A 25,477-nucleotide genomic window follows, 5' to 3' on the forward strand; every position below is an offset into this window, starting at 1 on the left:
ATATGGTAGCTCTATTCTTAATTTTCTGAGGAACCTCCACACTGTTTCCACAGTGGCTGTACCAGTCTACATGCCCACCAGCAGTGAATGAGGTTTTCTCCACACCCTCTCCACACTTGTTATTACCTGTCTTGTCGACAGCAGCCATTCTAACAGGTGTGAGGTGGTCTCTCACTGTGGTTTTGATTTGCATTTCCCTAAGTGTTAGTGAAGTTGAACATCTTTTCATATCTCTATTGGCCATTCACTGGTGTGTCTTCTGGGGAAAAGTGCCTGCTCAGGTCCTCTGCCCATTTTTTAATTAGGTGGTTTGTTTGGTGTTGAGTTGTATGAGTTCTTTATATATTTCAGATATTAACCCCTTGCTGGAGCTGTTGTTTGCAAGTACCAGCTCCCATCGGGTTGGCTGTCTCCTTGCTTTGTTGTCAGTTTCTTTTGCTGTGCAGAAGCTTTTTAGTTTGATGTAGTCCCATATGTTAATTTTTTCTTTTGTTTTTCTTGCCCTAGGAGATGGATCAGTGAAAAGTCCACTATGTGGGATATCTGTGACTTTACTGCCTATGTTTTCTTCCAGGATTTTTATGGTTTTGTGACTTACATTTAAGTCTTTTATCCATTTTGAGTTTATTTTTGTGAATGGTGAAAGTTGGTGGTCTAGTTTCACTTTTTTGCATGTACCTGTCCAATTTTCCCAGCACCACTTATTGAAGAGACTGTATTTACTCCACTGGATACTCTTCCCTCCGTTGTCAAATATTAACTGACCATAGTGGTGTGGGTCTATTTCTGGGGTCTCTGTTCTGTTCCATTGATCTATGTGCCTGTTGTACCAATACCAGGCCGTTTTGATTACAATGGCTTTGTAGTACAGTTTGAAGTCCGGTAATGTGATCCCTCCCACTCTGTTCTTTTTTCTCAAGATGGCTGCAGCTATTCGAGGTCTTTTTTGGTTCCATATAAATTTTCGAAATGTGTGTTCTAGGTCTGTGAAATATGCTGTTGGTATTTTAATAGGAATTGCATTGAATTTATAAATTGCTTTGGGTAGTATGACATTTTAATGATATTAATTCTTCCAGTCCATGAGCATGGTATATTCTCCCACTTGTTTAAATCTTCCTCTATTTCTTTTTTCAGTGTCACGTAGTTTTCCGAGTACAGGTTTTTTACATCCTTGGTTAAGTTTATTCCTAGGTATCTTATATTTTTAGTTGCAGTGGTAAATGGTATTGGTTTTTTAGTTTCTCTCTCTGAAAGTTCATTGTTGGTGTATAAGAACACCATTGATTTCCGGATGTTGATTTTGTATCCAGCTACCTTGCCAAATTCATTTATCAAATCTAGTAGTACTTTGATGGAGCCTTTAGGGTTTTCTATGTACAATATCATGTCATCTGCAAATAAGGACAGTTTTACTTCCTCCTTTCCAATTTGGATACCTTTTATGTTTTCTTCCTGTCTGATGGCTATGGTGAGAACTTCCAGTACTATGTTGAATAAGAGTGGTGAAAGTGGACATCCCTGTCTTGTTCTGGTTTTTAATGGAAATGGTTTTAGTTTTTGCCCATTGAGTATGATGTTGGCTGTAGGTCTGTCATATATGGCCTTTATTATGTTGAGGTATGATCCCTCTATTCCCACTTTGCTGAGAGTTTTTATCAGAAATGGGTGCTGGATTTTGTCAAATGCTTTTTTTGCGTCTATTGATATGATCATATGATTTTTGTCCTTCATTTTGTTTATGTGATGTATCACATTTATTGATTTGTGGATGTTGTACCAGCCTTGCATCCCCAGAATAAATTCCACTCGGTCATGATGTATGATCTTTTTAATGTCTTGCTGGATCCGGTTTGCTAGTATTTTAGTGAGGATTTTAGCATCTATGTTCATCAGGGATATTCGCCTGTAATTTTTTCTTTGTAGTATCTTTATCTGGTTTTGAGATTAGGATGATGCTGGCCTCATAAAAAGAATTTGGGAGTTTTCCCTCCTCTTGAATTTTCTGGAATAGTTTGAATAGAATAGGTGTTCATTCTTCTTTGAATGTTTGGTAAAACTCGCCTGTAAATCCATCTGGTCCAGGACTTTTGTTTGTTGGGGGTTTTTTAATTAGTGCTTCAATTTCATTAGTTGTTATCGGCCTATTCAGGTTTTCTGCCTCTTTTTGATTCAGCTTTGGAAGGTTGTATACTTCTAGGAATTTGTTCATTTCACCCATGTTTTCCTGTTTGTTGGCATATAGTTGCTGGTAGTATTTTCTTACAATCCTTTGTATTTCTGTTGGGTCAGTTGTTATATCGCCTCTTTCATTTCCGATTTTATTTATTTGGGTCCTCTCTCTTTGTTTCTTAGTTTGTCTGGCTAAAGGTGCATCAATCTTATTTACCTTTTAAAAGAGCCGGTCTAGGTTTCATTGATTTTTTTGTATTTTTTTTTAGTCTCTATGTCATTATTTTCTGCTCTGATTTTTATTATTTCCTTCCTTCTACTTCCTCGGGGCTTTTCTTGCTGTTCTCGTTCTAGTTCTTTTAGTTGTTGTGTTAGATGGTTCATTAGATCTTCTGCTTGTTTCTTGAGTTGGGCCTGTAATGCTATGAATTTTCCTCTCAGGACTGCTTTCACCATGGACCATAGGTTTTGGGTTGTTGTCTGTTTATTTTCTTTGCTTTCCATGAAGTGTTTGATTTCTTCCTTGACCTCATTGGTAACCCATTCATTATTTAATAACATGCTATTTAGCCTCCATGTGTTTGAATATTTTTGAGTTTTTTTATAGTGGTTGATTTCTAGTTTCATGGAATTGTGAACCGAGAAGATGCTTGATATGATTTCAATCTTCTTATATTTGTAGAGACTTGCCTTGTCCCCTAACATGTGGTCTATTTTTGAGAATGTTCCATGTGCACTTGAGACGAATGTATATTCTGCTGCTTTGGGGTGAAACGTTCTGTAAATGTCAATTAAATCCATTAGGTCTAGTGAGTCATTTAAGGTCTGCATTTCCCTGTTGATTTTTTGTCTTGATGATCTGCCCAGTGCTGACAGTGTGGTGTTAAAGTCCCCCACTATGATTGTGTTGCTGTCAATCTCCCCTTTAAAGTCCCCCACAAATTTTTTTATATATTTAGGTGCTCCTGTATTGGGTGCATAAATGTTCATAAGGGTTATTTCCTCCTGTTGGATTGATCCCTTTAGTAATATGTAGTGACCATCTTTGTCTCTTGCTATGATCTTTATTTTGAAGTCTGTTTTGTCAGAAATAAGAATTGCTACTCCAGCTTTCTTTTCCTTTCCATTTGCATGGAATATTTTACTCCATCCCTTCACTTTTAGTCTGTGTGAGTCTTTTGCTCTCAGGTGGGTCTCTCGTAGACAGCATATATTTGGGTCCTGTCTTCTTATCCATTCATCTTCTCTATGTCTTTTGATTGGACCATTTATTCTGTTTACATTTAAGGTTACTATTGATATCAACTTATTTAATGCCATTTTCCCCTTTACGCTGATGTACCTTTCTCTCACTATTCCTTCTTTTTCTTAAAGCAGTCCTTTTAGCATTTCTTGCAATGCTGGTTTGGTGGTACTGAACTCCTTTAGCCTTTTTTTTTTTTTTGTCTGGGAAGTTCTTTATTTCACCTTCAATTTTAAATTATAGCCTTGCTGGATAAAGCAATCTTGGTTGCATGTTCTTGCTTTTCATTACTTGGAGAACTTCATGCCACTGCCTTCTTGCCGGAAGAGTCTCTGTTGAGATATCAGCTGTCAGCCTTATGGGGGTTCCTTTGTAGATCACTGCTTCTCTCTCTCTCTTGCAGCCCTTAATATTTTCTCTTTGTCCTTGACACTTGCCCTTTTAATTATGATGTGTCTTGGAGTGGGTCTCTTTGGGTCCTTCGTGTTTGGAACCCTCTGTTTTTTCTGAACTCGTTCCATTGGTTCTTTTCCTTTGTGATTCAATGTGTTGTTTTGGTTTGGTGGTGTGTGTTTCTTCTTTCCTCTGTTTCTTCTTTTTTTAAGCTATGTGTCTCAGTGTGGTTACCATTAGGTTTATGAATAAGAAAGTTTCATATATACAGTAGTCCTTTGAGTGCATCTGATTTCCATCCTGTGCAAATTCAGACTTTTATCCCCTCTTCTTTTGTTTTTGTTGTCACAGATTACCCCTGTTTATGCTGTAAGTTTGTTGGTGATCTTACTCATAGTTTTGTGACCTTTTGTTCTTTGTTTCAGGTAGAATATCCCCCTTATTTCCTGGAGTAACAGTCTTCTGGTAGTGAATTCCCTTAGCTTCTGTATGTCTGGAAAAGTCTTTATTTCTCCTTCACATTTAAATGATAACTTTGATGCATATACTATTCTTGGCTGGTAATTTCTCTCCTTCACTTGTTTGAATATTTGGTTCCTCTCTCTTCGGCCTTGTAGATTTTCTGTTGAGAAGTCTCATGATATCCTAATAGGCTTTCCTTTGTAAGTTTCTTTATTGTTTTCCTTGGCTGCCTTGAGAATTCTTTCTTTGTCATTAATTTTTGACAGTTTTAATACAATGTGCCTTGAAGAAGGCCTTTTGGATTGAGGTAACTAGGTGTTCTGTTTGCTTCTTGGATTCAAGGATCTAGCTCTTTCCATCAGCTTCAGAAGTTCTCATCCACTGTTTGTTTGAATAAGTTCTCCATTCCTTTCACCCTCTCTTCTTTTTCTGGTATGCCTATTCTTATATTGCTCTCTCTGATGGAGTCAGATTCTTCTTGTAGTGCTCATTCATATATTTTTTTTATGCTCAAGTATCTCTCTTCTTTCCTCTGCATCACTTCTAGATTTCTTTTTTCGACATCACTAATCCTTTCTTCCATCTCGTCCACTCTGTTTCCTGTGCTCACCAATTCATTCTTGATCTTTTATTGAGTTTCTCATCTTGAGAATTTCTGTTTGGTTCATTTTTAAAGTTTCAGTATCTTTTATAAAGTACTCATTTTGTTTGTTGGTTTGTTTTCTGAGCTCACTTAATTGCCTGTATTTTCTCACATCTCGTTGAGTATATTCAGAAGTGCAATCTTGACTTCTTTGTCATGTATATTATATATTTCCATGTCTTTAAGTTTGTTTTCTGGTGTTTTTTCATTTTGTTTCTGAGCTGCCTAGCTACCTTGGTTATTTGTGTTATTTGATGGATTCCTTCTCTATCTAGGCATTTGTGTATGAGTGGCATTTCTCTAGCACATTAATATGAAGAGGTCTTTCCATTACGTTCCAGTAGAAGGTGCTGAATCACAAGTTTTCTTATCTCTGTGAAATCCCAGTGCTGTCCACAGCCAGAGGCTAATGTCTGTGTAGCCATATTGTGTGGGGGTAGGGTAGGCTGGGGGAACCAGCCAGCTTCTTAGTTGTTTTGGCCTCCTGACAATGATGACCTCAGACCTCCGCAGGGTACCCCCTGAACCCTGACCCCAGGACTGGTCACAGAGTGCATGCACCCTTTGCTCAGGGAAAAGGTGATTCTGTAGTACCAGTTCTTGGGGTTGCAGATAATATGCTTTGCAGCCCAACACAAAGGGTGAATGGAGGCGCACTCTGGGAGGCTATGGACAGTAGAGCTCCATGGCTTTGTTTCTCTGGAATGCTGATCACCTGACAACTATGACCATACCCTGGTGCTATGTCCTTGGGCTCAGATGCAGCTTGTACTACTCATTGCTGCAGTAATGTCCACTGAATCTCTTCGCTCTTCCCAGCTGAAGGGAGCACCAGCCACCACCAGACTCCGCTCTTCTCACCTCCCTCGTTTGTTCTGACTTGCCTACCTTTAGATGTTTCAGTGCATGGATATCTCAGTTGCATTTGTGCATTGAACAGGGAATCATTTGTTGAGTTATAGCTGTTCAAGTTGTTGAAAATTCAAGGGGAGAGTCTATGGGAATCTCTCATGCCACCATTCCTCTGACATCACCTCACTATAGCTATTTTAAGAAGAAAGGAATTTAATACAGAAAATAAGGTGCTTACAAAATCTTTGGAAGGTCTGTCTCCCTGGAACTGGTCTGCTTCTAAAATGCTACCAAAGAACTGGTGGGCCAAGGGCACTGCTACCTCCACTAGAATCGTATAAGGAGAGACTCAGGAAGCTGATGTCCTGGTGCTGGGTCACACCACATTAGCTGGGATCTGGAGATCAGCAAGCTGCTGCCAGGAACACCCTGCTTCAACTGCAATCTGGTAATTAGGAAGCCTCTACCCAAATTGTTCCTACTAGATCCATTATGTCTCTCCCTGGAGCTACTGAATGTGATTGATAGAAGCTAAATCTCACCTGCAAAGAAATGTGGGAAATGTCGTTTTCAGTTCCAGTCTGTGCAGTTCAGGAAGGCATTCCTGGAAGAGATTGGAACAGCATGAAGAAGCTCATCCAGTGTATGCATTCACACGTTTACCACTAGTTCAGATCCTTCTTTCCTTTTAAAAGATTATGGCAATAAGGTTATTCCCCCTGTTGACCAGAGAAGAATATACCTGCCAAATAGGAGCTCTTGTGGTAATCGGATTCAAATTCATAACCAGAGTCTAGCAGCCCTTGTTTACAGAGGTCCCTCCTGCACTCTGCATCTCAAGGAAAAGCCAGAGACTGGGCTGCCCAGCCTGCCGCCTTGCGGGCCTGTTGCTGAGTCCAGAGTTCCTAGGACTGAAAATTGACCAGTAGGACTGAGACTTTCCTTGTTCAATTGGAGCTGAGCAGCTGCATATTTATTTGCATTCTCACTGACCAATCAGAGCAGCACATTCTGACCAATCAGGACAGTGTTCTTTGGACTGATGTAAAGATTTGGAGTCCTTATTTGCACACAAATGGGCCAATCAGGGACTGGGCACAGATGCTGCGCCCTCCTAAGCCCGCTTCTGCGTGTCTCCCTGGAGCGCCGCCCAAGCGGACGTGCGAGTGGGCGCCCAGCGCCGGATGCAATGTCTCCGCCCTCCCGCAGGGTGCCGCTCGCCGCGCCGCGATTGAGGGCTTCCAGCCACCCTCCCCCCCGGGGGTGTGATTGAGAGCTTCCAGCCCCCCCCGCCGGGGTGTGATTGAGCGCTTCCAGCCCCCCCCCCCGGGGTGTGATTGAGCGCTTCCAGCCCCCCCCCCGGGGTGTGATTGAGCGCTTCCAGCCCCCCCCCGGGGTGTGATTGAGCGCTTCCAGCCCCCCCCCGGGGGTGTGATTGAGAGCTTCCAGCCCCCCCCGCCGGGGTGTGATTGAGCGCTTCCAGCCCCCCCCCCGGGGTGTGATTGAGCGCTTCCAGCCCCCCCCCCGGGGTGTGATTGAGCGCTTCCAGCCCCCCCCCCGGGGTGTGATTGAGCGCTTCCAGCCCCCCCCAGGGTGTGATTGAGCGCTTCCAGCCCCCCCCCCGGGGTGTGATTGAGCACTTCCAGCCCCCCCCCGCCGGGGTGTGATTGAGCGCTTCCAGCCCCCCCCCCCGGGGTGTGATTGAGCGCTTCCAGCCCCCCCCCCGCCGGGGTGTGATTGAGCGCTTCCAGCCCCCCCCCCCGCCGGGGTGTGATTGAGCGCTTCCAGCCCCCCCCCGGGGTGTGATTGAGCGCTTCCAGCCCCCCCCGGGGTGTGATTGAGCGCTTCCAGCCCCCCCCCCGGGGTGTGATTGAGCGCTTCCAGCCCCCCCCCGGGGTGTGATTGAGCGCTTCCAGCCCCCCCTGGGGTGTGATTGAGCGCTTCCAGCCCCCCCCCGGGGTGTGATTGAGCGCTTCCAGCCCCCCCCCCCCCCCCCCCGGGGTGTGATTGAGCGCTTCCAGCCCGCCGTCCTGCGTGGGAGCTTCCACAGGGAGCTGTGCCCAGCGCTTCACCCACGGGGGGCACTCCAGTTGGTGTGGACTTGGTGACGACAGCCTTTGCTTGACGTCTCTCTTCTTCTGTTAGTTGCTGATGATGATTTCTTTACTCATTTAAAAAGTGCTCTTTTGGGCTCAAGTCCTTGGAGGAGAAGATTCTGTAATATTCTTCATCACACCACCTTTTCCAAGAAGTTCTACCTAAGTTTCTTTCAATTATATATTTTCTAAGGAGTGTGTGCGTTTTAATAATGTAAGTTCCAGACGCATGAATGTAATGTTGATAGTTTTTATTTGTACATGAAGTGATAATCTGCAAAGTGCTATTTACCTGTTGTTATTTTATATAATTCTTATAAGGTAGGAAGGGCAGAATTTATTATCCCAATTTTACTGATGAGAAAACTGAGATCCAAAAGGACCGAGTGAGTTTCCAAGTCACAGCTAATTGTAAGAAAGAGTCAAGACTCTGACGTCCATCTTCCGACTCCAAGGCCAGTGCTGCTTTACATGCCCTTCGCCCCGCGGTGGAAACGATTGCCTCCGTCGCTGACTGCAGACGTTTTAGTATGTCTTTAATGCTCCTACCCACCTTATTGTAGCGCTGATTTAACCGAGTTAAAACCAAAAGTACAGTGGGAGAGGTGGGGGAATAATCTTATGTGACCATTGTATTCTAGTCATGAGTTACCTTTGTGTGTCTTGGCTATAATAATGTTAATATCAGATCTTTTCAGCATTTTTTCCCTCTGGTTTTTAGGAAACTGCTCAACTTCCTCAATAAAATCAGACCTAGATCCTCCAAGGCTAATATTGTAAACAAGATTTTCCACATTGGAACTTGATCTTGGGGGTCCTAGCCTCACCTCTGTAATTCACTTTCCTCTAGGTGTTTGTCTTTTTGCTCTTTATTACTGCTTTGATCAAGGTGCTTGTATCCCACATTTAGACTTTTTTACAAGAATTTATTCTTGAATCTTCCACAAATATCTTGTATTGTAGCTGATGAGACTAGATTGGATCATTCAAACAAGGCATTGCTGAAAAAGCTGGGTCAAAAGCTAACATACAACTAGACATTTTTGTTTGTTAGTTATGACTTCTCCAGGGCTCAAGACCTGCTGCTGGCCTACTTCCATCTTCCCATCTGTTACCAAGAGCGTGTGCTTAGACCTCTGCCCTTCTTTATGATAGTACCCAGGAAAGCAACTGCTACAAATTTGACTCGTCTCTGTAATCGTTGCAGGGTCTTCTCTTCTGGGTTCTGCTCTCCTCTCTGAGCCTATGTAACGATTAATAGCAGGCGTGGTGACCATCTTTTGGAGAAACTCAGTCCGCAAGGATGTTGTTTTACTGTGACCTCAAAAGGAAAACCAGATCAGATCATAGATTCCACAGTGGTCATCTGACAGATACATAGATAGAACATTGGAATAGGCTATTAGAAAGATGTTGAGTGTAGCTGTCTGATTTACCAGTAGTTGTGAAAAAGTTGATACTTAAGTTGCTAGTAGCTTAAGCTGACATTGTCTTTCTTTTCCTTCCAGGTATCATGAACTGATCACAAAATATGGGAAGTTGGAGCCTTTGGCAGAAGTGGATCTAAGACCCCAGAGCAGTGCAAAAGTAGAAGTCCACTTTAACGACCAGGTGGAAGAAATGAGCATTCGTCTGGACCAAACAGTTGCGGAACTAAAGAAACAACTAAAAACTCTAGTGCAGTTACCCACAAGCAGCATGCTTCTGTACCACTTCGACCACGAAGCGCCCTTTGGCCCGGAGGAGATGAAGTACAGCTCTCGGGCCTTGCACTCCTTTGGCATTCGGGATGGAGATAAGATCTACGTGGAATCCAAAACAAAGTAGCCTCTAAGACCAGACTTGTACACACACAAGGATTCCTGCAGGGCATTTGTTTCCCCGTGGTTTTCTTTAGGAGGGAGGAGATTGTTTTTGTTTTGTTTTGCTTTGTTTAGGTTAGGGGGTGGCGTATATTTTCCCCCAGAAAGGACATTTTTTACCAAGATTTCTTTGGCTCTGCCAGCAGAATTGGCCACATCTCCAGCCCATGTGCCCTCCCTCCTGAGAGGATGACGAAGAAATCACCGTCTTACTGTGTGTACTGGGGTCGCCTGCTGCTCAGTTGTCGTCACGGTTTAGGTAGACTTGTGAGGACGGCATGCGCAGCACCTCCCTCAGAAGGGTGTCTCGTGGTACAAAAGTCAGGAAACAAGGATCTTTGCAGGACTGGCCAGCACTTCTCTCTCCCAGTTCCTCCTCTGCCCTCCCTCTCACTCTTCGTGGGGTTTGTTTGGTTGTTTTTCATTGTGACTTGTGTCAGCACGTTTGCTAATAGTTTTATTCTGTCCAGAATTAACTTCTCAACTTGAGTGATGTTTTCCTTCATTTCTGCCTTTTGAAATAATTTTAAGTGTTTTAAGCATTTTTCAACCTGATTCTGATCTCAGGTACTCAATTAGAACCTATAACTATATTAGGATCTTGAAGAAGAGTAGATGGAGAGTTAGAACTCCAGGAAAACTTGCTGTTACTCTGCAAAGCCTGGCAGAGCAGTGTGATCTCTTTGTATCTAACTACCCCAGTTTTACTGTTCTTCACGTATTGTATCAACCATTGCTTTTGTAACATGAAATATGTCAGATTCCAGAGGGTTATTTTTGCTTATGGATGTATTTCCTCACATCTTTCTTTCTTTTTCATTACTTTCAACTGTTGGGAATAGAGGCCTGACTTTTTGAAGAATCCAATAGAGTAATGCATATATGTGCCAGGAGAGCTGAGCATGAGCTAATGAACCGCAGTGTGAGCGAGGGAGCAGAGTGGGGAGCATACGAGAGAAGAGGCTCCTGTGACACACCTGCCTGGGTCACCCCCTGAAGGCCTTGCTCCTGCACTGTGCATTAAAAGAGGGAACTATGGTCAAAGGGAGCTTTGATTCCCAATTCTTCCCTGGGATTTTGTGGTGTCATAATTGAACAATTCGTTTTGTTTTACAATTTCATTTAGTTGCCCCTACAGGACAACTCTGACTAATTTATGAGTAAAGTATAAGTGTCAAAACTTCAGAATTGCCTCCAAGTCATATTTTTTGCAGAAGCAATTTAAAGAACTTTTCTCTGAAAGCTAGTTCCTTACCTACTCTGAAGCCATTTTATTTCTTCTGTTCCTTTGTCAATCAGTGCAGTCTCTTCCTGTAACATGTTTTTCTTAGCCCACCATGTGTCCAGATGGAGACTTGAGAAGCACTTGGCACAGCTGGGGCAGGAGGGGTACACCTGAAGTATTTTTCAAAGAATGTAATCATTATGATGGTTTTGACCTTCAGACCTTTTTACATGATTCCACCGTTCTGGCAAATTCCTTATGAAATTTTTACGTGGCTTGTAAATTCATTTATATGGCATTGTGTTTATTGTTACTTTTTAAACTTTCCTATGCCATAATAGCAGGTATTTATTAATGCACTTCAGGTTCAGTATTTGTAAAGCCTTTGACCCAGGCCTACTGAGCCAAGTCTACATTCACCGTGATATTGAAGGTGAAAACCAAAGGGTTCAAGATGATGAGTGAGGCCTGGTTTCTGCTGCTGCAGACGTATTCTTTCTCAATCTTAAAAATGAGCTGTGGTGATCCAGGTTGGGTATAGACAAGAATAATTATTTTGCAATCACAATTTCCTGACATATTTTTGGAAATAGGAAAAAAGTGTGGCCCCAGTGTCGTGAAAATTAAAACTGGCTGCTTTGTGTATGTGTGCGTGAGTGCAGACGAGTTTGAAGGAGAAACAGTATCACTGAGCCCTTTGCTTTTGTCAGCCTGGGAAGCAGATGCACCCTTATTCTTTGAGGTTGTGTGACCCCTGACTGTCCCACAGCAGAAGGCAGAGGGAACACTTATGTTATACTTTAATCATAAGTGGAATGGTCACAATTAATAAGATATTTTATATATGACAAAGTTTTATGAAATGCTTTTTTACTGTTAGAGACCTGTTCCTTCTGTTATTACAGAACAGTGTCCATCAACTGCAGGTATAATTCTTTTATTATATACTTGCATGCCAGGGGAACTTCTCATTTAACTCTGTGGACGTGGGTATTTTTAGGGCATTGTAATTGATGGTTTTAATAATAGCTGAATAATTTTTGATTGAGACAAAATCTAATACAATTACCAGTCTTTTAGAGTTACAGAAGTAAGTGAGAAAAGCGATTTGAGCATGTGTACTTGTAGATTTATTTGGGTGACTGAGTAAAGATGCTTCTTTCAAAATAAAATTGGTGCTGTGTAGACACTTAGAACCAAAATTATTTTTATAACAGGCCAAAAAGGAGAGAAGACACCATGAACCTTTGAGTCTATAAGTTATGCATAGTTGATTGCTGTTGTTTATCTGTATTTTAATACTGATGTCATCTAGGTTCAGTAAGAGCATATTATTGACATTTATGAGTCGAAATGCTGCTATAGCCAGTATTACAGATTTGTTGCTATAGCACAGTGTATAAAACATATCTTTTCTAAAACAGAAAATCTTTTCAGTTATGAAAAAGGAAAGGAGTAATAAAAGATATCTAAATCAAAACCAAGGGATCCTTTCCACATGTGGGCATGTAGCTGCTGAAGCCACAATAGAAATCAAGTTTCTAATTTGAATTGTTGAAATATCCCAGAATGTTTTAAAGAAAAAAAGTTCAGAGTCGTATGTCTTTTTTATTATTAGAAGTTTCTATTGTTTCTGCAACTGATAGCCACCATTGCCATAAATACATAAGAAAGCAGCAGATATTATATAACCTCTTGTTTCTTTAAAACCTTTTGATGAAAATCAGCCCAAAACATGAGCTATGTGTAACAGAGCCTAATGTTACTATGCTTGGGTTTTAAATTTTTGTTCACGTAGCAAAATTAAAGTTCAGGGTTTCAGCTGTGTTGCTACATCAGCAGTGTCGGGAGCAGAGACCTCGTGCAGGAGGAGCGGCCACCTGGTGCCCACAGTGCGCGCACTTAGACGGGGAGCTGGCCTGGACAGCAGAGCAGGGGCTCCGTTTGCAGTGGCATCACTTCTCTTTGTGTGTCTGGTTTTTCCCTTTATTTCTTGTTAGATTGAAAATACAGACTAACTGCTTTCAAAAACACCCAGAAGCTATCTGTTACCAAAAGTGTTGTGAACACTATTTTCCATAGGTGCTTCCTCAAAATATATGCCCATTGTCACGAAGGAGAGGGACTGGGTTCTCTCAGGCTCTTGCCAGTTGTCTCCTGCAGTTGATGGAAATATATATTTTATTTTAGAATATAATTTAAACATGTTCTTTGCACTTTTTATTAATATATATAGAGAGAGTTAATCTAAAAAAATTAAAAATCCAAGTCCACTTCCTCTTTGTGTTCTGACTTTTTTCTGGAGTGTGTGGTCAAGATGCATGTTTATTCTCACATAACTAAAAACCAGCATCAGTGCTGTGATTGAGGCCTCTGGGGAACTGGCCTAGGCTGGTAAGAGTTTCATCATCTTAACAAACTTAACTGGAATTTTGTTAAAGTTAGAAATGAAAACTGCAAAACAAGGTTCATAGGAAATATGTTACTGTTTTGTGTTAGCAAAGTTATTTACTTCTAACATGCTCAACCTTCTGAGATATTTGGCTCCCCCTTTTCTGAATAAGAATGAAAATCTCATTTTGATGATTTAGAAATTTGTGACACTTTTTTCCTTTGGAAAATAATTTTCTATAGGAATTAGAATTTTAGACACTTGAATGCTACCTGCTTATCAATAATTTCTTGATAAAGGGTTATGAACTAACCTTGTGTCAAGAACTAAGGCCCAAGAACTGTGCTTTATTTCTGTATTTAAAAGACAGAGTCTGTTGACTTCTCAGTGCTTAAGAAGTGCATAAGTATCATAACCTGTTCAAATTTAAAATTATTTTTACCTCAAACTTTAAAGAACTGTACTTTTAACCTCTGTGCTAATTTCTATTTAATTAGTATTAATTGTTAGCTTCTCTGAGTATAGCAAGTACTCTGTGAAATTCATGTCCTTGAATTTATGTACTTGCGAGGTAAACATATGTCAAGACATCAGTATTCATTGGACTAAGGTGCGGAGCCTTTCATATTAGAGTGTTCATTAACAAGGTCAACCTTCGAAGTTACCTTTTTCTTTCCAACTCTTCTCTGGAAAAGAAATAACTGTTCTTCAGCTTAGACTTAGAACTTTAGAGTTCAAATTTAGCCAGATAACTTTTAAAACATTTACAGGTCATTACAGAGATTAACATCAGTCATTTCGTCTACTTTTAAGTCTTTCATGTAACTAAGAATTGGGACTTGAGTTGGGCCCTGAAAGGAATAGCACAGCACATTGTATCTCCTTAAAGTGTAGTGTGTTCCTAATCCCTTCAAACAGTTGCCTGTTAACACTAGAAATGTTTAGTGTTTTTCGTAAACGGATCTACTAAAATGTCTATATTAATATATGTGTGTGTGTGAAGAAAATACACACAAACATTCTTATACCCCCACCTTACCCTGAACTAAAGAAAACAACAGAACATTAGGGTTTAGCATTATTCTGCTGAGTTAGTGGTCTCTCTACGATGTTATTTCAAAACACTGAAACAGTGACCTAAACAATAATTAAGCCTAATAAATAAGAGAGCAAACTAGAATAAAGGAAATAAGCTCACTTTAAATAGGCATAATAAGAATTGCTAATAGCTGTTTAAAGCTTTCATTTGGCTGTGGAATGCATGCACTTGACAACGATACTGTAGCACTTGCTGCTCAAGTTCTCTGTAACACCCCCCACACTGATTGTGAGTCTTTATGTTTCACTAAAACACTAAAATGAGATGTTCCTCAACATCCACTTACTACATTGATTTGCTCTATAACAAAATCACTGAGATGGCTGATGGCTCTAAACTCAATGGTAATTTGCCCTCGTGCCATTTCCAGAGCTGTGAAACGGTGTTGGGACTCCCCGCTCTGAATGCCGCACTGGACAACGGTGCTATTGCCGAGGATAAATGAACCAGGAGCACGATGCAAGAAGACTGACAAGCTGGTGTTTAACCTCAGAACATTCTAGAACCTTAAAACTTTGTTCCAGTAGACACAGGTGAGAGAGGTCACTCTGTTCCAACTCGGACTTTTATCGAGGCATCAATGTTCAAGTAAACTTAAAATTGGTATTTATAGAAGGAAAATTAAGTTTATAATCTAACGGAGTCTGTATTAAAGGTTTTGTTATGGGAAAGAAGAGGTTGTCACTGCTATTATTTCTCCTCAAATCTCAAGACAGCCTTGAGAAGAATGTAAATATTGTTTACAAGATAGAACACAGAGATTATATGTAATGGTTGGCAAGATGTAGACCTGCCAAAAAATTATAATGCAATTTCAGTTTCAGTCTTTCACAGGCTCTTCATCCGTGAGTGCTCCCTAGTCACTACGAGTAACACACAGAAGGTGTGAAATAAATAAGAACCAGAATAAGGGGAAGCAGACGTCAAAGAGCACAGACTAAAGAGAAAAATGTGTTCCCCTGGGTCTGGAACATTTGAGGGCAGATGGAAGCTGCACTCCACTATTAGAGAATACAACTAGGACACTATGAGTTGCTTTGGTAGTGTTAAAATTTTGATTTAAATTTCAAATGATTTACAGAAAGAAGTCTTTAAAAATTAAAAGAAGAAAGTATACATTAGAAAATCCCATTCGAACCCTTGTACTCCAACTTTTATTACTTTCCTGTGTGTCTTCCCAGAGTATAAACAAATAGCAAAGGAGAATATATCTTTTTACTGTTCTGCTTATAGAGAGCAAAGTTAGTATATTACAGACTATCATGTACCTTGCTTTTTTTTTAAACTCAAAATGTATTTTGGACCTTTCTCAGAGCAGGACACAGGGAGTCACCTTAGCCCTTCCACAGGATAATATAAGATGTAACTGAGAGTGTTATGTTCACCAGAGCCTCAGGGATGGACATTTCCCTCCCTCCCTCCCTCCATCCCTCCCTCTTTCTCCCCCTCTCTCCCCCTCCCTCCCTCCCCCTCCCTCCCCCTCCCTCCCCCTCCCTCCCCCTCCCTCCCCCTCCCTCTTCCTCCCTCCCCTCCCTCCCTCCCCCTCCCTCCCTCTCCCTCCCTCTCTCCTTCCCTCCCTCCCCCTCTCTCCTTCCCTCCCTCTCCCTCCCTCTCCCTCCCTCTCCCTCTCTCTCTCCCTCTCTCCCTCTCTCCTTCCCTCCCTCCCCCTCTCTCCCTCCCTCCCTCCCTCCCCCTCTCTCCCTCCCTCCCTCCCTCCCTCCCCCTCTCTCCTTCCCTCCCTCTCTCCTTCCCTCTCTCTTCCTCTCCCTCTCTCTCTCCCTCCCTCCCTCTCTCTCTCTCATCTGCCTCAGTAGCATATGTTCTTTTACACGTTTCAAATACATCCCTAGAATACATTCCCAGAAGTGGGATTGCTGTATCAAAAGGTGAAAGTGTTTTGTAATTTTGGTAGATATTGCCAAATAATTCTCCCTCAGAGTTATATAAGAAGAACTTCTTTTCTGGTTTTGTGACTTGTCACATCTGTGCAAAGTCACAGACTATTGATCTTGGGCTTGTACGTTACTCCTGGTTAGTGCACCCGAGACAGTGCTCTTTCCCATCAGGCACGCGAACCCCGGCACTTGCATTCAACGCGTCGCAGACGTGCATGGCCGTGCATGTCATCATCTTGTGAGCCGCCTTTCTGCTGGAAACTAATTTTTAATCATTAGTGAGGTTTCACCTCTGCAGGGGGTGGTATATGTATTACTTATCCTTAACATGTGTGAGCACTTGTTTCAGCTGAGTGCCCTTGAAAAGAGATAGATTAATAGCCCTAAATCTCTCCACTTATTGTCTGCAGCAATCAGCTGCTCCTGGCCGAGGTGAAATTCCGCTGGAGGAACTGCTTGGTGCTGCTTGGTGAATGAGGAAGTGTGGAATCTGCCCCGCACCCTCTTTTTTCAACTTGATTGCTGATGTGCTGGCAAGGACGTCAGAATAAAGCTAATTGTGAGGGGTTTTTGTTGTTAGTTGGTCTACTTAGAAATAGCTATTACAGACTCTTTGGCTAGAGGTAGATACTAAAGTTGCTTTCAGAAAATATCTGAGACCTTGTTTAAATTTTAGAGAAGAATATTTTTTATTATTGAGATCTGAAGTCTAGAAATTTTTGTTGACTAATTAATAAACATTTAAAAGTGTCATCAATGTGGTTCTCAAGCCCCAGTGCCACTTCCCTCACAATTAGGCCATAGGAGTCAGCGTACCCAAGCCCAGCGTCTGCAATGAGGAAGGCCGACACGGAAATGAGTGTTACTTAGAGGCAAATCATATTAATTCTTTAAGAAGGCAGGCTCTAGAGCATTCGTGCAAGAATTTAAACAGATGCTTGCAGCTTGCTGTTTAAATGATTATTACCAAGATAGTAATAAATATGAAAAATATTAGAAATATCACATCAGGTTATTTTTAAACATCTCCTTTTAAGAATGAGAAGCCAGCAGACTGCACGCACATCCCATTGTGTGGACATCAGCTCGATGTCCAGGAACGGAGATTCCAGGGCAGTGAGAGAAGCGTGGGGCTGCACCTTCTGCATCATGCTATTTGTGCTCCAGTCGGTCGATCTTACTAGAGCCATGACCCACACTCACATCCCATTTCTAAAAAGTAGGTTCCCTAGTCAGATGCTATTTTGCATGGAATTCTATGCCTATGGATCAGGCATTCTGCAGGCCTCCATGCTGAGCTGAGGGCTTAGCTGGTCTCTGTTATTGGCAGATTGGATATTCTGAGGCAATGATACCTAGATCAGCCTTGCTAAGTGGGAGTCCATCATAACCTGTGTCCCTACCTCTGTGGGCACTTCATACATGTGCATATGATACCAACATTGACGAAGAAGACTGCCTCAGTATGTCATCTTCTCTGCTCTTTGTTGAGTCCGCCTTCTGCAGTGAATGCTTTCTCGTGGGCATTAACATGACGCACAGATCCTCGCACTTTGTGTCTGTTCTCACTTGTCTATCCACATGTCTACTCCAGGCTTTCTTGCCATCAATTTTCCCAGCCTTTTCCTTCATGCCCCTTGTCCAACTGGCTATGTGATTCACCACTGCTTGTGCATTTGTACATGTTCTAATCTCAGAACACTTTCCCTCTGATACAAAATACATGACAAGATGCATTGCCCAAAGCTCCACAAGTTAGAAAGATATTTCCTTATCCCTCTCTTCCCAGCTACCCTGGAGGCTGTGATAGAGCCGCCATCTGTTTAGGCTCACACACACCAAGCCAAGCCATCTACACACCGAGCCAAGGCATCTACCCACCGGGCCGAGGCATCTACACACCGGGCCAAGCCATCTACCCACCGAGCAGAGGCATCTACACACCGAGCCGAGCCATCTACCCACCGAGCCGAGGCATCTACACACCGGGCCAAGCCATCTACCCACCGGGCCGAGGCATCTACCCACCGGGCCGAGGCATCTACCCACCGAGCCGAGGCATCTACCCATGGGGCCGAGCCATCTACACACCGAGCCGAGGCATCTACCCATGGGGCCGAGCCATCTATACACTGAGCCAAGTCTTACTTCGCCTGTTTGTCCTGTGCGTCCCACCCCAACCCACACGTGCCTTACGTGTGATCTAGGTCGGGGCTGGGGGTACTGGTGCAAGTGACATGGAGTCTAGGCTCCTTGGCCAAGCAGCTTGCCCATTGCCAAGGTCAGATATCTCATTTCCATCTTATGAGAGGTTGCTACTAGTCCCACTGGACTTTATGACTTGATGGGCCCAGTGTGGCCTAGCTTCTGATGGAAATTCCTGGACACCTGGTTACCTGTATCTTGGTTAAATATTCTATAACAGGGCTCAGCTGCACATCAGGAGTTGATTTCAGGAGGTTTGCTGTTCTTTGCTGCAGATGGCATCACCTTCCTCCAGAACTCAAGGCCTGCGTTCTGGTTCTCTCACTGAGGTCTGAAATGAACTGCACATTTCATCTGTTCCCACCACTGACACCCTCAACAGTAAAGGGCCTACTGAACATGTGACCTGAGTGGCAGGGTTGCTTGCATTTCAGCCAGAAGCTGCTGCAAAGTTCTCTCATGCTCTAGCCCAAGTCAGAGCTGGAAGGAAACCATATCAACCTGGAATGTGGGCTGGGGCCATTTTCATAGGTATGGAACAGGCGGCCTCTACAACCCAAAGGAAGCTACAGAGAAAGAAAAATTTCTTTGTAGAGAGGTTACAAGATGCAGCAATTTATTTTGGGGTTTTCTGGTGTGTTTTTTACTTTGAAAGAGAGGTCCCAGAATGTCCCTGACCACTAGATTCCTAAAGGCTTTACTGACTAGCTCTGAATCTTTGCAGGATTTTTCTTCCACCTTTGGGAACACGTCTTACCAAGGCGCCCAGCCTGCTAGCCCTCTCTTGTTCATTGTGCCCAGTCAGCTTGATGTTGACAACGTAATGAATCAAGGTGATGTCCTGTAGAATCCAGAGGGTCCGGATCTCAGCCCTATTTCTGATCCTTGTCCCTGATTCAGATGGAAAATATGCATTTGCCAACTGAATGGCCACGTATCACATATCTGAAACCATGCTAACTGGCTCTAGTAAAGACACTGTGTTAGTATAGCAGCTGCAAATTGGGACTGCTGCTTGGCTGAGCTTGCAGTAATCCACGGTCATTCTTCAGGATCATCATGGCCAATTTAATCAAAGTGCAATAGAGGTCCCCACTCTTGCTCTCTAAGAGTGACACTAATTTTTACCATCTTCCCCTGACCTTGGGATGCAGTACTCTTTTGTATTTGCTACCTTGGCTGGAATGGTACCTGCAGACCATGGACCTAATGTGCTAAGTACATCTATCTCAATTATATATTGGGACTTGAAAAATGACACTCAGGCATGTCTGCAGCCCCTGTGGACCCACTGTAAGGTGGACTTGGCCAGGATCCCTTTTATTACCTGAGCCCTACATGTTCCTACCCTATCAGGGTCTCTGCGTATCAATGCTAACTCAAACCCCTTGTCCAGTTATAGTTATGCCCCAGTCCTCAAAATGCCTAGGCATTCCCTTTCCCCCATCTGCAGTCACTGAAGTGAATGGCCATAGGTCTCTTGGGGAAAGGACTGGAAGAATCATTACCACATACGTCGTGGTATTGCAGGGTTCTTCCCTTTGGGGACCTGGTTACCTTTTCAGTCTATGGATTCCAGATTTGAAAACTGACTCAAATTCACAAACTGAGCGAGGGATCAAGACTTTTTATTGGGGCAACTGCCTTTGGAGTCTTGCTCACAAACTCTCGCTCTTGGTTATATACGATAATAAACGGTACCCTTGCTGGCTCCCCATCCACTTTGCCCCGTAGATGCCATGCTCTATTAATCATCTCCATAACTCTCAAAGAGCCAGCCCCCCTTGGCTGCCACTCTGAACTGTCGGTCATCATGAGGATTATGACCCCTGGCTGCATACAGTAGAGTGCTGCCACCTGGTCTCTGTTACCTCAGGCGCCATTGTGTCACTGCTATTAGTCAGGCAAGCCGTGTGGCCACACTCCTGCCACTGACGCTGGCCTGCAGAGGCGAGCCTGAGGGAGCTCTGTAGTATTGCTGGTGCTTCACTCTCCAGCATGTTCTTGCCGCCTTTGGTGGAACATGTGAGCTTTCCTGTGGAACATGATCACCAGGCGGCTCTTCCAGACTCACAGGTAGATCAGATCTGGAATGTTCACTTCCCTGGGCCTTTCAACCCCTTCTGTCATCAGTCACAGTAATTCGGGCATTTTAACCTCACTCAGTGAGGCCATCACCTTTTTCCAGGCTTCTAGGAGCTGCCCTAGCAGCAAGTTTGTACCATCCTCTGTCCTTGCCACTGTAAAAGGCTATATCCCTAGAGAATGCCCCAAGTCCTTATTCTGTGGTGTGGCCCTGTCTCTTTCACTGTGCACCCTCCCAACAATCCAGGCCCATGGGTACTTCCCTCCCCCCATTCTGTGCCACTAGGTGCTGGCTAGGCCTTACAGCTCTTTTGGGGGATAGCCCCTTTCCTCCCTCATCAGGCCCAGCGTGTCCCTGGCCTGGGTAGTACTGCAACTTAACCCTGGTTATAAGCCTAGCAGTTAGGAGAGGAGATGGGAGCAGCTCCTGAAAGGGGTGGGACTGTTGCCTTATGAGAAAAAAGTCCTCTCATTTTCCTGTTCTGGGAGAAATTTTAGCTCTTAATGATGTCAAGTCAGACATGTCTAAGGGCTCAGAAGTCTTGAGAAATTTAGAGAATTAAAATCTTTGGGGATATCTACCCAGATGATGCCATCACAGACACACACGTATGCATGTGTATATGTATGTATGTGCATGTATATATGATAAATCTTATACAGATAAAATTATATATATGTGTATATATATGATGTCCCCAAAAATGTTTATTAACATACAATTCATTTTCAAAATTTAAAAGAATCTACAGAAATGCATAATTTTTTTGGTCAACATCTGTTTTCAAACTGATGACTGTTCTGGTCCAGGCCCTGCTGATAATGTGAAGCACTGGAGTCACAAACATCAAAGCTCACTTCATTCGGTATCTGTGTGCCCGTAACTTGCCAACTGCTGCCGGTTTTGTACTATAAACTTTATCTTTTGTGTATCCCCATAAAAAATCTAGTGGATAAATTTTCTTTGTTCAAAGCTTAGTCTGGCTGAAAAGAAACATCAGTTGAACGATCAGCTGTTAAAGGGTGTACATGTTTTGGGACACCCTGCATATCTATGTTTATGGTTTTCTCAGTTAGGCCCTGATTTTGGCATAATAGAGCTGACTCACTGAGCATTTGACATAGTTTTTGTCAGCTCGACCAATGTCTACAGAGCAACAGCTGCTCTTTAGAGAAGCCCTGCTTTGGGTGGACAGTGTTCTACCATTGCCCCACCATGGTGCCCAGTCATTGGCTGGGGCTGCCCCAAGCACTGCATGCCCTTGACCTCAATGCTGAGGCTGAGCCTGAAAGAACTCACAGCTGAAGGCCACTGGCCAACCACACTTCTCACTGCACTGTCTCAACTGAGCTCAAAATCTCTCTCACAGAAAAGGCGTAAGAAGCTTAAGAAGAAAAAAAAATCAGCATCTGAGGCCCATTCTACTAGTTTTTAGGAAATTATCTATTTTTGTGTGTTTTGTTTCAGGTGTCTTTGCCCTGCCTAAGAAGCAGCGTCAATCTACACCATTTTAGTGCTTAATGGCACTTTTTGGGTCGCTATCTCCAAGCCACCCTCACATCACCTTTGGTCTAAATCTTGTCAGAAATCTTTGCTCACTTCACACCTTCAACAAAATAAGGCCTCCTGCCAACAGGTCATAAAAAAGACTTCTGTCCAAACTCATAGATATCGACCACAAACTGAAGGTTACCAGACAGGAGAGGGGTTGGGGGCATAGGTGAAAGGGGTTAAGAAGCACAAATTGCCAGTTATAAAAACAGTCACAGGGATGTAAAGCACAGCATAGGGAATAGAGTCAGTAATATGGAAATAATAACTACATATTACGTATCAGATGGGTACTGGACTTATCAGGTTATATGTCTAATCACTATGTTGTACGCCTAAAACTAATATAACCTTGCATGTCAACTATACTGAAAAGAACTTTTAAAAATAATCTTAAAAATATGATATAAAAAACAGCAAAAAAAGAGATTTTTGTCATTTCTCCCTCTGTAACCACTGAGTGAACACCTGAAGTATACACTCACTGACTCACTTCCCACCCCAACTAGACCAGTCTATCCCCAAGCACTTGGCACTCCTCCCACCTGGATCCTCTAGTTCACTCATGCCACCACCTTGCATACCTGGTTATGTCCAGATGGCATTCATCTCAGCAGGAGTCCTGCCTCAAGAAAGGTGACGCATTTAATAAGGGCCAAAGGGCTGAGAAACAAATATCCTTGAGAGCATGAAGAAAGAAACCAAAGCAAGTACGATGCCACTAGTTTTTAAGATAGAACCAACTATTTTGCTTCAAGACACTTAGATTGGCTAAGGGACTAAAATCTTAATAAAGACTGGGATGGAGAATGCTTTTCTAGGTGAACCTAGGGTTAATTTTATTTTGATTAAGCACTCAAAAATTAGATTTCCTGTTACAAAAATATGTGCTTTTGGAGAAAAATAACCATTTGATATCTATAAGTAAATATATGTGGAGGACTCATAATACCAGTGAGAGAGTAAACTTAATATGCAAAATCTACTGAATTATGATGGGTTTTTAGAAAAATACTGAGTAATTTATACTAAAAAATTATTTCCCCAAATACTCTTGTCCATTTTAAGACAACTTGCTCAAAACCAGAATTATATTGTTTTGTCCAGTTGACATTTAAATGTCTGATCAGAGACAAATTTGGAGTAATTTAAAATTCCCCTCTTGATTTACATAGAGTTTTTTCCTGCTACATCAAAGTGATGCCTTTTTAATCAAATTTCACTCTAAATATTTTGAATATAAATTTGGTTTATACCTTAGCCAATTTCTCTCATTCTTCATCCATCTTAACATTTTTCCCTTGTTTACAATACCTTTTAAATTATTCACTTACTGCAAATTTTCATCAGGAGTCTCTCTCCCCCTCTCCCCCTGAGGACCCTCCCTGGGCATCCATGGAGGCTTCCAGAGCATGTTTGGTTTTTCCTATGAAAGATCGTGCCCAACACTGTTTACCTCCTTTAGTTTTGCTAGAAAGTGCCCTGGACTCACACTGCACAGTGGTGGATAGAGAGGAAAGGGAAGAAATAAAACCTAGAAAAGTCTGAGAAAGTTTCTTTAAATACTTCATGCACAGCTGTGAAGAAAACAGAGTAGAGCCCATCTGTGGCAACTGTTCAAAACTACAGAAACTAAAAGACTTCAGCAGAAACCCAGCTTTATTTAAGTGCTGGAGGCAGCAGCTTTGTTTGAGTTTTAATCCCATGCTGGTGAATGCTAATTCTGTAACATTATACAGATGCCTTTTTTTTGGGTACAAAGGTAGAAGGGGGTTTCTTTTGTGTTTTCAGTGCAAAGTGATTCCGATCAGAGAGGCTTGAGGTTTCAGCTCCAAGCACCTGACATTTCCATCTGAATCTACTTTTTTAAGAGGGGGGAGGTCTAGTTTTTCAGGAAAAGAACCTCTCTACACAATCCTGAAACTGATCTTTAGATTTACTTTTCCTTAATCAATAGAAAAAAACTTGATTGCAACTCAACACTTAGCTGACTCTAGCACAGGACTAACTGAATTTTTGGTTTTAAGAGTAGGGGATTCAGACATCATTTCAGGAATCAGAAATAATTGGCAGCAAGAGGGGGAGAACTGACATGAATTCTTGTTTTGCCTAATTTTTTCCTGGTTTACCAAGATTTGGCTTAATATTTCTGACTCAATTCCTCCCGTCTCTACTGAACAGGTTGGTGACAATTTTCATAAATGCATATATTTAAATGAATTCTTATTGCTCTCTGAACTGTTTCCCTAAGGGCTCAAGTCTCCCCTGCGCACGGCTTCTCCCTCTGCTAAAGCTGTGGGATCTCAGCAGAAGTCTTAGCACCATTTTCAGCAAAACTATTACTTATTGTGTGCTTGAGATTTCAGTGTGTACGCTTGACAAGTGAAGATTCACAATAAAACTCTCACAGGGCAGATTCCTGATCTTTCCATGAAATGTTGGCTGAGGAACTGTGATAGCTTCAGTACTAAGGAGGGGCTTGCGCTCAGAGCGCCCGGAGCAGACGGGGTCCAGCCGGCGAGGCTCTGCCCGGGCGCAGGCTCCGAGGCGGCCGGGCAGCCTGAGGGCGGGCTGGCCGCTGTCCCACCGCCGAAGCAGCCTGTTCAGCTGGTTCAGGGAGGAAAGCGAGTTCACTTTTGTGAGGTTCCTTAGTTAACTTGCTGGGACTAATTACTTGCTTGTGTGCTGAGTTCTATTTTTATTGTCATTCCAAGGGGCAGCCCTAGTATGTTTATCTTCTTCTTACCAGTGTATCTGCCATTCACCCACCATGCGAAGTCAGCGCTTCAAAGCGGTGGGTTGGCCACAGTGTAGAGAAGGGGATGGCCAGCTCTGAGTTTTCCAACCGTAGAGGCGCATTGAGTTTTAGTTGACTTTTAGCCGAACCCTCCTGAAAGCTGCTGTGCCCATCGGAGGAGCCGGGTCTCGCAGAGAGGCAGCCCGAGACCTGCACCCCAGCGCCGGCCCCGAGCCGCGGCCCCCAGCAGCTGCAGAGTAGATGGCTCTTCTTACTCGTTGCTGTTCTCAGGGATTCTGTGTAATTAACTGTTAATTTGAATGATCTCATTACACTTTCAAATTGGCTCCACGGGGAGATCTAATTTGTTCACGAAGCGCTGGACTTGGGAGGACCTGCCGGCGGGCGGGAAGCTCAGCCCGACTCAGGACTCGGCGGGCGCGGCCGTGTGAATCTGCTCCTCGGTGGCTGTGATGTGCCATGGGATTTGCCACTAAGCACACCTGCTGTTCTGTTTACTCTGGCAAGCTGAGGATTTTTCCTTTTTCTTTTTAAAATTTCAGG

The 25,477-nt window shown here is 42.9% G+C and overlaps 1 protein-coding gene across 1 annotated transcript in view; it reads left to right on the plus strand.

The window, feature by feature from the left end:
* TBCEL (tubulin folding cofactor E like) overlaps positions 1-13,226 on the plus strand; it is a 74,594-nt gene extending 61,368 nt beyond the window's left edge. The window contains exon 8 of the mRNA XM_081122728.1: positions 9,370-13,226. Within this exon, the coding sequence (XP_080978854.1) occupies positions 9,370-9,688 (319 nt within the window). The 3' untranslated portion in view covers positions 9,689-13,226. The remainder of the gene's footprint in view (positions 1-9,369) is intronic.
* Positions 13,227-25,477: the final 12,251 nt, after the last annotated feature.

The sequence above is a fragment of the Miniopterus schreibersii genome, assembly GCF_964146895.1.
Source record: "Miniopterus schreibersii genome assembly, chromosome: 20".
Lineage (NCBI taxonomy): Eukaryota > Metazoa > Chordata > Mammalia > Chiroptera > Miniopteridae > Miniopterus > Miniopterus schreibersii.